We start from the raw sequence: 12,065 nt of genomic DNA, 5'->3' as shown, positions 1-12,065 counted from the left end.
TGTTCGATATCGGTATCCTTGTTGGGGGTGGCCTTGTGGGGAGGTTCATGTTGGGGTTCACTGGGGGTGGGAGGCTCATGGGGTTGGGATCGGAGCTCAATGGGGGGTCGGGACTGCTCCGTCCTGGGTCGACTCCGGTGGGCGGGCTGCTTTGAGCCATGTGGACCCCTCTTTTGTACATAGCCCCCTCTCCGGAGGTGGATGAGGGTTGTTGGGAACTGGGTTCGGGGCGGGGGGGCGGGAGCCGGGCTGGGGTCACACAGGTCTGGGCGGTGCCGGCGCTGTCTGTCTGTCTCTGCCCCAGGAGGGAAGGGGACCACCTTCTGGGTCCGAGGGCTGGTTGCCCCTAGGGGGTACCGGCTCCTGGACCTGGGAGTATAGAGTATGCATGGGGAGCATGAATGAGTGTATGACTTTCGTTGTTGTTTGTCTTTACGTTGGGTGCGAGTGATTTATGTGTATGCATGAGGGTGGGAGTGGGTGATTGTGACTGTGAGTGCCTGTTTTTTTTGTTTTTTTTGTGACCGGTTGGGTCTTGGACTGCTCCCTCTCCTGTATCAGCTTAGGCCCCTCCATCTTATAGGGGGCCTATTACCTCCCCGCTATACTACCTGCCGGTGGTTGGAGTCTCTGCCCGCCAAAGCACCCATCCTGTACTTGGGGTTCTCGGTGTCCGGGGCTTGGTGGTTTGGTGTGTGCTGGCTCACTCCCGGTGGCTGCTTGCCGGGGCCTGGCCCCCTGGGCTCTGTCGGGCCTCTGCTTGGGGGGTGGTGTGTTCCGGGGTCTTCGGTCTCTGGGTCCATGGCTGGATCTGCTCGGGCGTGGACGGTTGCCGGCGGGGCCTGTGGGCTCGTCGCTGCGGCTCCCTGGGGCTTCCGCATTGTCGCTGCTGGGTGACTCCCCTGGGACTCTCCACTGCTCTTCTCTGGGGGGGTTGCGGTAGTCCCGGCCGTGGTTCTCCTGAGGTTCCTGTGCTTTGGGGGGCCTTTGGATGTCTGCGGCTCGGATCTCCTCAGTGTCCGCCCGGGGACCACGGGCAGTTCGGTGGGTCCTCAAACTCCATATTGCATATTTTTGTGGAGAAGCCTTGTATACAAAGCGCGTCCACACTCATACTCACAGGTGTTAAGCTTCAGGTGTTGACAGATACACAGATGTTTTATATTGGGCTGCACCTCTCACTAAGTACATTTTACATTCATAAATACCGTGTGCTATTTTGTTAAAAAAAAAAAAAAACAGCTGCAGGTGTATAAGCAAGCAGGGTGTAATATTTTATTCTCTTCATCCTTCTTTCTCTCCTCCACTCTTTCCTTCTTTTCTCCCCTTTTTCCCTTTTGCCCCGTCTCTCTCTTTTTCAAGCTTCCGTTTTCCTTCTCATTTCAGTCTCCGTGTCCTTAACAATTGAAATAGTCCCAAATAAGTTTATAATAAAGTTTATTTTAAAAATATCAAGCAGAGCTTTAAAGCATTAGCTGTGATGCTCCGCCTGTGAAAGTAAATCTGTTGGGCAATTTCTTGGCACTCAGACAACAATTCTGAGGGATACTCTGCCGGACAGGACACGGTAAAAAAAAAAAAGAAATACAATTATCTAGTACAGCCGAAACTCTTTATTCCCAGGCTGATTAAAAGATGTCAACAACAGAAGCCTTTTCCATCCAGCCTTACATGTCTGACCCAGAGCGAGAGCAGAAGGTACGATGCTACTGCTTTCCTGCTTCTGTGGTTTTCATAGACAGAAGGACCTGACCCCTTAATCAGATGAAGTCATTCGGCAAATCCTTCTTGATACAGGCAAAGATTGCTGAAGGCTCTTGTCCTTGAAGTACGAAAATAGGAATTTCCATGAAAAATAGAATTTAACCAGGCACTTCGAAGCAGTTCTGATGCTGGGGGTCATGTAATTAATTGTGTGGGTTAATACATCCATAACCAAACATTTAGACTTACCCACTTGCAGCTTTGGCGTATTTGAGCTTTGACTATAAAATCGTGGCGAGAAATAAAAAAAGCAGTTAAGCGAAATTGGTTGGCCGGAAGTCCATCACCTTGTTTAGCTGTTCTGCAGCAAATACTATCATGTTCAAAAAACGTAATAGAGGATAGAGAAAATGGAACGAATTGAAGAATATGACCCTAACCGAATACATAGATATCTATGCAGCACCCCGAGAGACACCAAGTTCAACTTTTTTTTTCTGCACTCCTACAGACTACAAGTACACAACAACATGTATTTATGGGCTAAAAAGGTGGATTTTCCATGATATGTCCCCTTTAAATATTACGAGAGAAAGCAGTTTTTCTATAATAAAACATCTCTGTCTTGTTGAGGTTAAAATGCCTTGACACATGGTGGCCAGGATAAAATTTGTTAATTAAACAAAAATCTAAATCACATGCTACCTCTCTTCATACAAGATGTTGGAGATTTAGTACTGAGATATAATAAAACACTCTTCGCCACAATTATCAAAACAGTTATGATAATTGAGTTGTTTTTAGAAAAAGTTCAAACCCTCCCGGAAAATTCCACTGACGTGTAGAATCCACACGAAGGCACAAATCTTCGTCTTTGGCACAACATGGTGTCCCAGCAACTTAGACATTCCACTGTCTTGTTCATGCATGCATGTTTTGCTTCTGCACAATACATCCAGAGCATCCATACAATAAGAATGTACATTCAGTTTGTTTATAATCATGATTTCTTCATTTGAATTAGAGGTAGCTGTTTTTCTGATAATTTGTAAATGCTTAAAAAAATTGGTGCAATTGCAGCTGTGGGCCCATCCCACAAATAGCTTTTAATTAGCTTTTTTCTCCAACCAGCATCCACCTGCAGCTGCTGACTTTGCTGTGAAAAGTTTATTTCCATCTCTTGTCACCTCACCTGGTCTGTGTTTAGGGTTGCTGGAAGCACTTATCCATTTTTGTAGTTTTTCTTTACAGTAATAATACAGTTTCACAAAACACCATGTACACGATACATGTTCAATGTGCTGTATTCCAATAATGTAGCTAAGTGTTGTTCAAAATACAAATCTCAGATTAGGATGTTTTCTGCTCTCATCACCTCCCCTCCTCCCTGCAACATCTGTTGTATAAAAATAGAACTTGTTCTCCAGGAGACAATGTCGCCAAGCGGTAAAACCCATAAATAATACATAAAACATATGCACATAACTTCTAGGGGACCTATTGGTTCATTGTTACATTCAATCTATCTTGTAAAATGTTTCTGTTTGAAGTTGCAGGTTTAAATAAAGTCACTCGGTTATGTAAATATATCTGTTCCATGTAAACCTGCTTACTAACAAGTGTTTTCTCGGTATTGTGCCTTTTATTTATTCAGAACAGCTGAGGAACACGACTCTATTATTATTCTTCATGCATGTCGAATCATTTTTAAATGAAATGACTTTCGTGTAGGCCTTTATTATTGATAGTGTGGAGGGGAAGTTTGAATTTATCATAGCTGTCACACTGAATCAAGTGTGAAGCAAGTCATAACATAACAAATAATTAGAAGTTTTGTAAGCAGAAAACAGTGTCTCCTGGCAACCAGCTGCTGTGTTCAAGCAGACGTACTGTACTTGATGTAGTTTTTTTTCAGGTTATTTCTCTTTTTGGAGGAAAGAATAAGATCCAGGTAGGTTGAGAAATGTGACTGCAATTTCAGTGCCTCCATGCTTATTGGTACATCTGATTCCAAAGGCCACTGGTGGAGGATCTGTCATGCTGTGGGCCAGTTTTCTTTCCACAAAAGCCCTAGAAACTTTGTTCAAGAGCATGATATAATAAACTCTTTAAAATACCAGAACATTTCAAACAGAATCTGATGGATTCTACCAGAAAACCGAAATTGTGTAAATATTGGGTTTTTCTACAAGAAAATTATGACAAATAAATGGCCAAATCAATACATAAATGGTCCAGATCTTAGGCTTTGTTCTCACAGCATGTAAATGCGACAGTGTGGGGCAACAGTGGCTCAGGTGGTAGGAGCTTGCCCTGTTACCGTTGGGCTGCCAGTTTGTAATGCTGCTCTGTCTGTATCTGTTCATGTGTCATTGGGCAAGACACTTCACTGTCTGCCTGCTGATGGCAGTCAGAGGGCCTGGTGGCGCCGATTGTATGGCAGCCCCACTTATGTCAGTGTGCTCCTGGGCAGCTGTGGCTACAATGTGGCCTACCTCTGTCAGTGTGTGAATGGGTGGAGGACTGATTGTAGTGTAAAGCGCTTTGGAGTCCTCGGACTTGAGAAACCACTATACATAAGTGCAGGTCCCTAACCATTTACCATATCCGACTTTTTAATGGCGGTGTCAATGGCCAAATTCAGATTTTTTCATCTCCAAAAAATCCAAATTATGCCAATTCCATATGTGGTACTAAAACTGATATGTATCCGATGGTTTTCAAAGGGTCCACAGTCTGGACGGTCATGTCGCATTCCATCCAACTTTTACATTATTGATCTGGCTCTGATTAAGTATCTACACATTCACTGCTCCACAAAAGGCCATTGTTAATAGTTATGCTCTTTTTTTTCCTACCTTTCTTCATCTTGTTATAATGTGCAATAATGTTGTCTGCTCCCATTGCTCAAAAAACGATACACAGACACAACATCAACTTTTATTCCTTCTGTGCATCTGGGTCGCTTTGGGGTCATGAACCATTCAGCATGAAGTCTGATGGGGGTCAGTGTGAACCACTATGCAAAAAAACTTGCATTTCAGGAAATAATTTAGCTGAAAGAAAACAGTTACAGTCAGAGCAATACTTTTCGAGTTTAAAACCAGGTTGTCCTACCTTCAAAAATGTCAATATGTCGAGTTTGATAAAACGTCTTGAGACTAACTAGAGCCATGTCCTTTAATTAAGCCTTTTTAGTAGCAAACGCTTTGGCATGAAACAAACTGTTAAGTATGGTAGAGGATCTGTGATGCTCTGGGCCAGTTTATCTTCCAAATGCTTTAGGAACCTAGTTAGAATGCATGTCATCATGAACTTTTTGAAATACCAGAACATTTTAAATAAAGATCAGGTGGAGTATACCAGTGAGAGAAGAGAGCAACAGAGAGTACCCAGGACTAGAGATGTAAGGAATCTAGTGGTTTCTGTCTGTGTGCTCTCTTCCTCCCTCTCCTGGTGCTGCAGAGCATTACAGAGGTCTATACTGAGCTGCTGAGTTGCTGCACACCTGCATCAATCAGCTTCAACAGTCTCAGCGATGGAGCTTAAGAGGTGCTGGCTGCTGGTCATTCGACGCCTGAGTGCCAACCATAGTGATACCTCTAGCCCTCCGTGCCCTGCATTATGTATTTCCCTTGTCCTAACAAGTCTTGGTCTAACCTGGCTCTGTTCCTTTCTTCAAGGCTCTTTCCTGGATTCCCCTTTGGCTCCCTCACCTCTGTGAAGAAACATAGAACCCTGCTTAAGCTCATAAGCTTAATAGCTTCTCGGATGACGACTACCATGACCGGCAATTATCAGGTTTCTCTTCCGCTCCTGTCTACAATCTGCCCGCCCTCCAACAAAAACATCTACCATCTGTACGCCAACCTATATCACAGACAGACACCAAAGGACTCAACTTACACCCCCCTGTTCAGGACTCCCCAGTAAGAACAGTATCATCTCTGAATTATTCCTCACATTTGTATTCCCTCTGCTGATTTGTTCCCTTCCCCCTTCGCTCTCAGTCACTTCCCCCCACCTGAATATCTCTGGAGCTCCTCCTTGGATCAAATCCTCTCTGTTCCTTGCAGAAAATAAACCTTTACACTTTTCAGTGTCTCCTGACGGTTTTCTGTATGTGGGTCAAGAACTTGCCAAAAACTATGATGAGATTGTGCAGAGGAATGGTCAAATACCCCTATATCGTTTTATACTCTAACTTTATGTTGAGTTTGGAAAATCTGTGCATTTGAGATGAGGATGAGGATGTAATGAAGCTCAAGGTTTGGTTGTACAAGGACCCCCTCTCCTATCAGCCCACTACACATGCTAAAGCATACATGACGTCAGAAAGATAAATTGATTATTCATACAGTGTATGCATGTATTACAATAATGCCAAACAAAATTCCAATGATTGGATAAGGAGGTAAAGTGGACTCCATGGGTAAGACTGATGGGTCATAAAGGGGAGGTGGGGAGTAGAGTCCTGGGGTTAAACTTCAGACAGTCCTTCATAGATATGAAACATAACTGCCCTGGGCTAATCTTGGTCACAGCCTGATAGTCTGTATGTTCTTCAGATAATTGTTAAAGTCAACAACCTTATATGTGACTGAGAACTTGCATCACAGTAAGTGCCTATCAATTTAGGTCTCATTATGTTGTACACAACGAAGCTGACCGTCATGTTGGCCTGCTAGACAAAAATCATCTCACTGTAAGTATTCACACATTCTTTACAAGACAAAAATTTCCACCATAACAGAATAGAAGACCAAGTGTTGTCCAACTGGCAAAAGTGGTTTAAAATGTTTGACAGCAGGTGTCAATAAGTGTGCCACAATTAATTCTGATGAAAACAGTTATTTCTTAATTCAAAATGTTATTTTCCCTACTGAATACAAACATTAATGGATTTTTTGTTTGATTTTGCTTCTCAGATAAAATTTTTAATTTTTTAAGACCTTTGACACATCTTTACCAGGAGTGGGGGAATGCTGTAAAAGAACATGTTTGACATTTCCCACCTTCTTAGATGTCTCAAAATGTCTGATTCGATGATATCTTATGCTGTGAACAAGTGAATGCCTAATGAGGTTTTTAGATGATTTGTTTTTTGTACATAAAACCTGCTAATAAACTCAACACTGAATAGAAAATAATGCACACTCTGTCTACCAACCATATGTTCTTGGCAAAGTGGCTTGACCTGCTCTCTGAGATAAAGAACGCTCAAACATAGGACGGCTTTAAAAAAACGCCTGAAATTGCATTTGTCTATTTTCTTGTCTTATTATATTTTAAATTGTTCTTTATTTACCAGAGTGGCTTAAATGTGCTTTAACTAAGATTGAAATGATAGGTTATTCATTTTAGCATTTTTCTGCATTGATTTGTGAAACGCTAATACGTTTTTCCATTTATTTTTAAATCTTTGGTTACTATCTATGGGTTTAATATTGTATTTTCTTTGTATATTTTCCTCTTTTGAATCAAATCATCTTTAAATGAGAAAAATCTCAGGTTTAACCACTTTAGGGATTACCATAGAAACTAGTGCACCAGGTCTAGCAACAGGATCATTTCCACTTTGCTTTATATCCAACTTGTGTTGCATAGTTATAAAGAAGATTTCAAGTAGTGTTGAGGAGAGTGTTCATGTGTGATGGAGGGATTTCTCCTAGCTCTCCTGTGGGGTTCAAATGACATATCAAAGCATAATCTTGTAGATGAGGGCATGTTTTGCTCCATTACTAATCAGGGTTTACAAGAGCTCCAATCACTTGAGGAACACATTTAAAATATTATTGACTGTTCAGACAAACACTGCTTTACACTGCAGTCCTTTGAGCGGCTGGTGTTGAAGCACCTGAAAGACATCACAGGCCCCCTGCTGGACCCCCTGCAGTTTGCTTACCGAGCAAACAGGTTGGCAGATGATGCAGTCAACTTAGGTCTACACTTCATCCTGCAACACCTCGACCACCCAGGGACGTACGCCAGGATCCTGTTTGTAGACTTCAACTCGGCCTTCAACACCATCATACCAGACATCCTCCACCAGAAGCTCATCCAGCTCAATGTCCCAGCCTCCACCCGTCAGTGGATCAACAGCTTCCTGACGGACCGACAGCAGCAGGTGTGACTGGGGAGCATGTTCTCCCGATCCAGATCAATAAGTACTGGTGCCCCCCAGGGGTGTGTTCTATCCCCACTCCTCTTCTCTCTGTACACAAACGACTGCACTTCATCGGACTCGTCCGTGAAACTCCTTAAGTTTGCAGATGACCACTGTCATTGGACTGATCCAGGACGGTGATGAGTCTGCATACAGACACCAGGTGGATCAGCTGGTACACTGGTGCGGTCAGAACTACCTTGAACTGAACCCACTCAAGACTGTGGAGATGGTGGTGGACTTTCGGAGTACACCACCCCCATACACCCCCCTCACCATCCTCAACAACACTGTATCAGCCGTGGACCACTTCAGGTTCTTAGGAACCACCATCTCTGAGGACCTGAGATTGTCTTCACACATAGACATTGTTCGAAAGAAGGCCCAGCAGAGACTGTTCTTCCTGAGGCAACTCAAGAAGTTCAACCTTCCACAGGAGCTGTTGGTCATCTTCTACACTGCCATCATTCAGTCTGTCCTGTCTTCATCCATCTCAGTGTGGTTTGGCTCATCCACAAAACAGGACAGGTCCAGACTGCAAAAATAATCAGGACTGCAGAGATAATCATCACGGCTGACCTTCCCTCCATCCAGGACTTATACAGGTCTAGGGTCAGTAAAAGAGCTGCTAACATCTCTGCAGACCCCACACACCCTGCACATAAACTGTTTAGAGTTTTACCTTCAGGCCGTCGCTAAAGAGCACTGTTCACTAAAACCAGCCGCCACAGAGACAGTTTTTTTTTCCACCAGGCTGTTTCTCTGATGAACATTTAATAGAGTACAAAACAACAGCATACAGATGTTGCAAATGCACCTTTTCTATTAGATATGTGAATAGTGTACATTGTAAATTTGTATATTCTGTAATGCAAAAACAGAACAAAAGAGCAAAGTGTACCGGAGGCAAATTCCTTGTTTGTATGCACGAACTTGGCAATAAAGCTGATTCTGATTCTGATTCTGATAAGGAAGAAGACTGGGGCTGTGTGTAAGGCTGGGCCAGTCAAAGTCCAGTGCTAAATCACATTGAGAATGTATTGCCAAGTATGGAAAATTGATCTTCATAGCTCAGAGATATTCACAGAAGCATTGAATCTAACTGAGCTTGAGCTATTTTGCTTAATGGGCAAAAATTCTGGTCTCTCTGCTAGACACACACCCCAAAAGACTACAGCTACTCAGACAACAAAATATACTTCCACAAGGTATTAACTCAGGGAAGATGAATACAACTACACACAGCACTTTTCAGATGTTTATTTTCTAATGTTTTTTAAACCACCTATGTTTTATCTTGCCTCTTTGCTATACAGGTCCTTCTCAAAATATTAGCATATTGTGATAAAGTTCATTATTTTCCATAATGTCATGATGAAAATTTAACATTCATATATTTTAGATTCATTGCACACTAACTGAAATATTTCAGGTCTTTTATTGTCTTAATACGGATGATTTTGGCATACAGCTCATGAAAACCCAAAATTCCTATCTCACAAAATTAGCATATCATTAAAAGGGTCTCTATACGAGCTATGAACCTAATCATCTGAATCAACGAGTTAACTCTAAACACCTGCAAAAGATTCCTGAGGCCTTTAAAACTCCCAGCCTGGTTCATTACTCAAAACCTCAATCATGGGTAAGACTGCCGACCTGACTGCTGTCCAGAAGGCCACTATTGACACCCTCAAGCAAGAGGGTAAGACACAAAAAGAAATTTCTGAACGAATAGACTGTTCCCAGAGTGCTGTATCAAGGCACCTCAGTGGGAAGTCTGTGGGAAGGAAAAAGTGTGGCAGAAATCGCTGCACAACGAGAAGAGGTGACCGGACCCTGAGGAAGAAGGGCCGATTCCAGACCTTGGGGGACCTGCGGAAGCAGTGGACTGAGTCTGGAGTAGAAACATCCAGAGCCACGGTGCACAGGCGTGTGCAGGAAATGTGCTACAGGTGCCGCATTTCCCAGGTCAAGCCACTTTTGAACCAGAAACAGCGGCAGAAGCGCCTGACCTGGGCTACAGAGAAGCAGCACTGGACTGTTGCTCAGTGGTCCAAAGTACTTTTTTCAGATGAAAGACAATAGTCTGCATGTCATTCGGAAATCAAGGTGCCAGAGTCTGGAGGAAGACTGGGGAGAAGGAAATGCCAAAATGCCAGAAGTCCAGTGTCAAGTACCCACAGTCAGTGATGGTCTGGGGTGCCGTGTCAGCTGCTGGTGTTAGTCCACTGTGTTTTATCAAGGGCAGGGTCAATGCAGCTAGCTATCAGGAGATTTTGGAGCACTTCATGCTTCCATCTGCTGAAAAGCTTTATGGAGATGAAGATTTCATTTTTCAGCACAACCTGGCACCTGCTCACAGTGCCAAAACCACTGGTAAATGGTTTACTGACCATGGTATCACTGTGCTCAATTGGCCTGCCAACTCTCCTGACCTGAACCCCATAGAGAATCTGTGGGATATTGTGAAGAGAACGTTGAGAGACTCAAGACCCAACACTCTGGATGAGCTAAAGGCCGCTATCGAAGCATCCTGGGCCTCCATAAGACCTCAGCAGTGCCACAGGCTGATTGCCTCCATGCCACGTCGCATTGAAGCAGTCATTTCTGCAAAAGGATTCCCGACCAAGTATTGAGTGCATAACTGTACATGATTATTTGAAGGTTGACGTTTTTTGTATTAAAAACACTTTTCTTTTATTGGTCGAATGAAATATGCTAATTTTGTGAGATAGGTATTTTGGGTTTTCATGAGCTGTATGCCAAAATCATCCATATTAAGACAGTAAAAGACCTGAAATATTTCAGTTAGTGTGCAATGAATCTAAAATATATGAATGTTAAATTTTCATCATGACATTATGGAAAATAATGAACTTTATCACAATATGCTAATATTTTGAGAAGGACCTGTACTGTATATAGATTTGTTTATGGTAGAGTTCTGAAGACAATATCATGGTGATTGTTTGCTTCAGTTTCGCCATCCACAGCGTTATCCATAATAGTTTTGGGATTCAGCAGGGTCAAACTGGCTCAAACACATAAGGCTGAGCCTATCACAATTCAATTGCAACTCAACGCTAAAATCTGAAATTGTCTTTAGTGGAATCTTTTATTAAAAACATTGAATGTTGATAAATCATGCCATGGAAATACATTATTTATTATCCAGCTAGCTTTTTATTTTATCAGTGTACATTGCTTAGTGAAAAAATACACAACTTTAAGAACTGTAAAAGCCTAGAGCTAATTTGCTTATGGAAAATATTTTCTCTGAATTCCCCCAAACATCGAAATTAATATTTTTTTTATGATTAGAGTATTTGTATGCCCGCTATCCTGATTTCTGAATACCATTTCCTTGGATTTATGCTCCACACTGTGTCATTTGCACCATCATTCACACCTTTCTACTCGAGTTCCTTTGTGTTTTACACAAACTGTATAGGCTTCGATCAAACTTTCTGCACAGCAGCAAGAGGGAAAATCAAAAATTGACCAAGACCAAAGAGGGAAGTAGTAAAGGGAACCTTGTGGATCACATAAAGGGAAGTCAGTGCATGTGAAAGAGGGCATGAACGGAGGGTTGGAGTGCATCAGTCTGTGTACCTTGAGGCCAAAGTTTGAGGGGAAAAGGCCTATTATGGCATGCGCTAGTGTGAGCTAGGCTGGATGGTTGCATACTCGACAAGGTCCCCAGGGCCAGTGTGAGCAGAGCTTCGTGGGCTGGGAGATGAGGCCAAAGCTGCAGTATCCAGCTCCGCATACTGGACATCACAGTCCTTGTGGCCAGAGTTCTGGAGACAAGAGAGGTGAAAGGTGTGTGAGGAGTGAGGCAGCCAAATAATGTCAGAGTGAAATAGACCGATAACCTGACAGAGAGAAACTGACAAAGAGCAGAATAGAGAAAGATGAGGAAAAAATGTTAGGTGGGAGCGGGACGTTTTGAGCTTGTGTTAGAGAACAGAGCAAATAAAAAAGTGGTGGCATGGAACATATACGAAGAAAGATGTCTGAAAATGATCAAAAGTGACAAGGCAACAAGAAGATGGAGATGATACAAAGAAAACATAACACACAATTCGAAAAGGAGTGATAAATAAAAGGTTAGAGATGGAAAAGGCTCTTTGTACAAAATTTTGGCTTTTTTCTTTATGTTTTTCTTCAATAAATGAACTGTTCAATTAAA

The 12,065-nt window shown here is 42.6% G+C and overlaps 1 protein-coding gene across 4 annotated transcripts in view; it reads right to left on the bottom strand.

Moving 5' to 3' along the window:
- Nucleotides 1-12,065, bottom strand: part of nectin1b (nectin cell adhesion molecule 1b) — a 275,781-nt gene that overhangs the window by 20,417 nt on the left and 243,299 nt on the right. The window contains exon 10 of one of the 4 annotated variants that reach the window (XM_047392149.1): nucleotides 11,561-11,673. The exons of 2 other annotated variants lie outside the window; for them this stretch is intronic. In XM_047392149.1, coding sequence (XP_047248105.1) covers nucleotides 11,561-11,673 — 113 coding nt within the window. Of the gene's footprint in view, nucleotides 1-11,485; nucleotides 11,674-12,065 lie in introns of all 4 variants that reach the window. One more of the 4 variants, XM_047392148.1, reaches the window with a different exon arrangement.

This window comes from Girardinichthys multiradiatus, chromosome 18 (assembly GCF_021462225.1).
Source record: "Girardinichthys multiradiatus isolate DD_20200921_A chromosome 18, DD_fGirMul_XY1, whole genome shotgun sequence".
Classification (NCBI taxonomy): Eukaryota; Metazoa; Chordata; class Actinopteri; order Cyprinodontiformes; family Goodeidae; genus Girardinichthys; species Girardinichthys multiradiatus.
The sequence above is the reverse complement of the archived record's forward strand: the minus strand, read 5'-3'. Positions and strand labels throughout refer to the sequence as shown.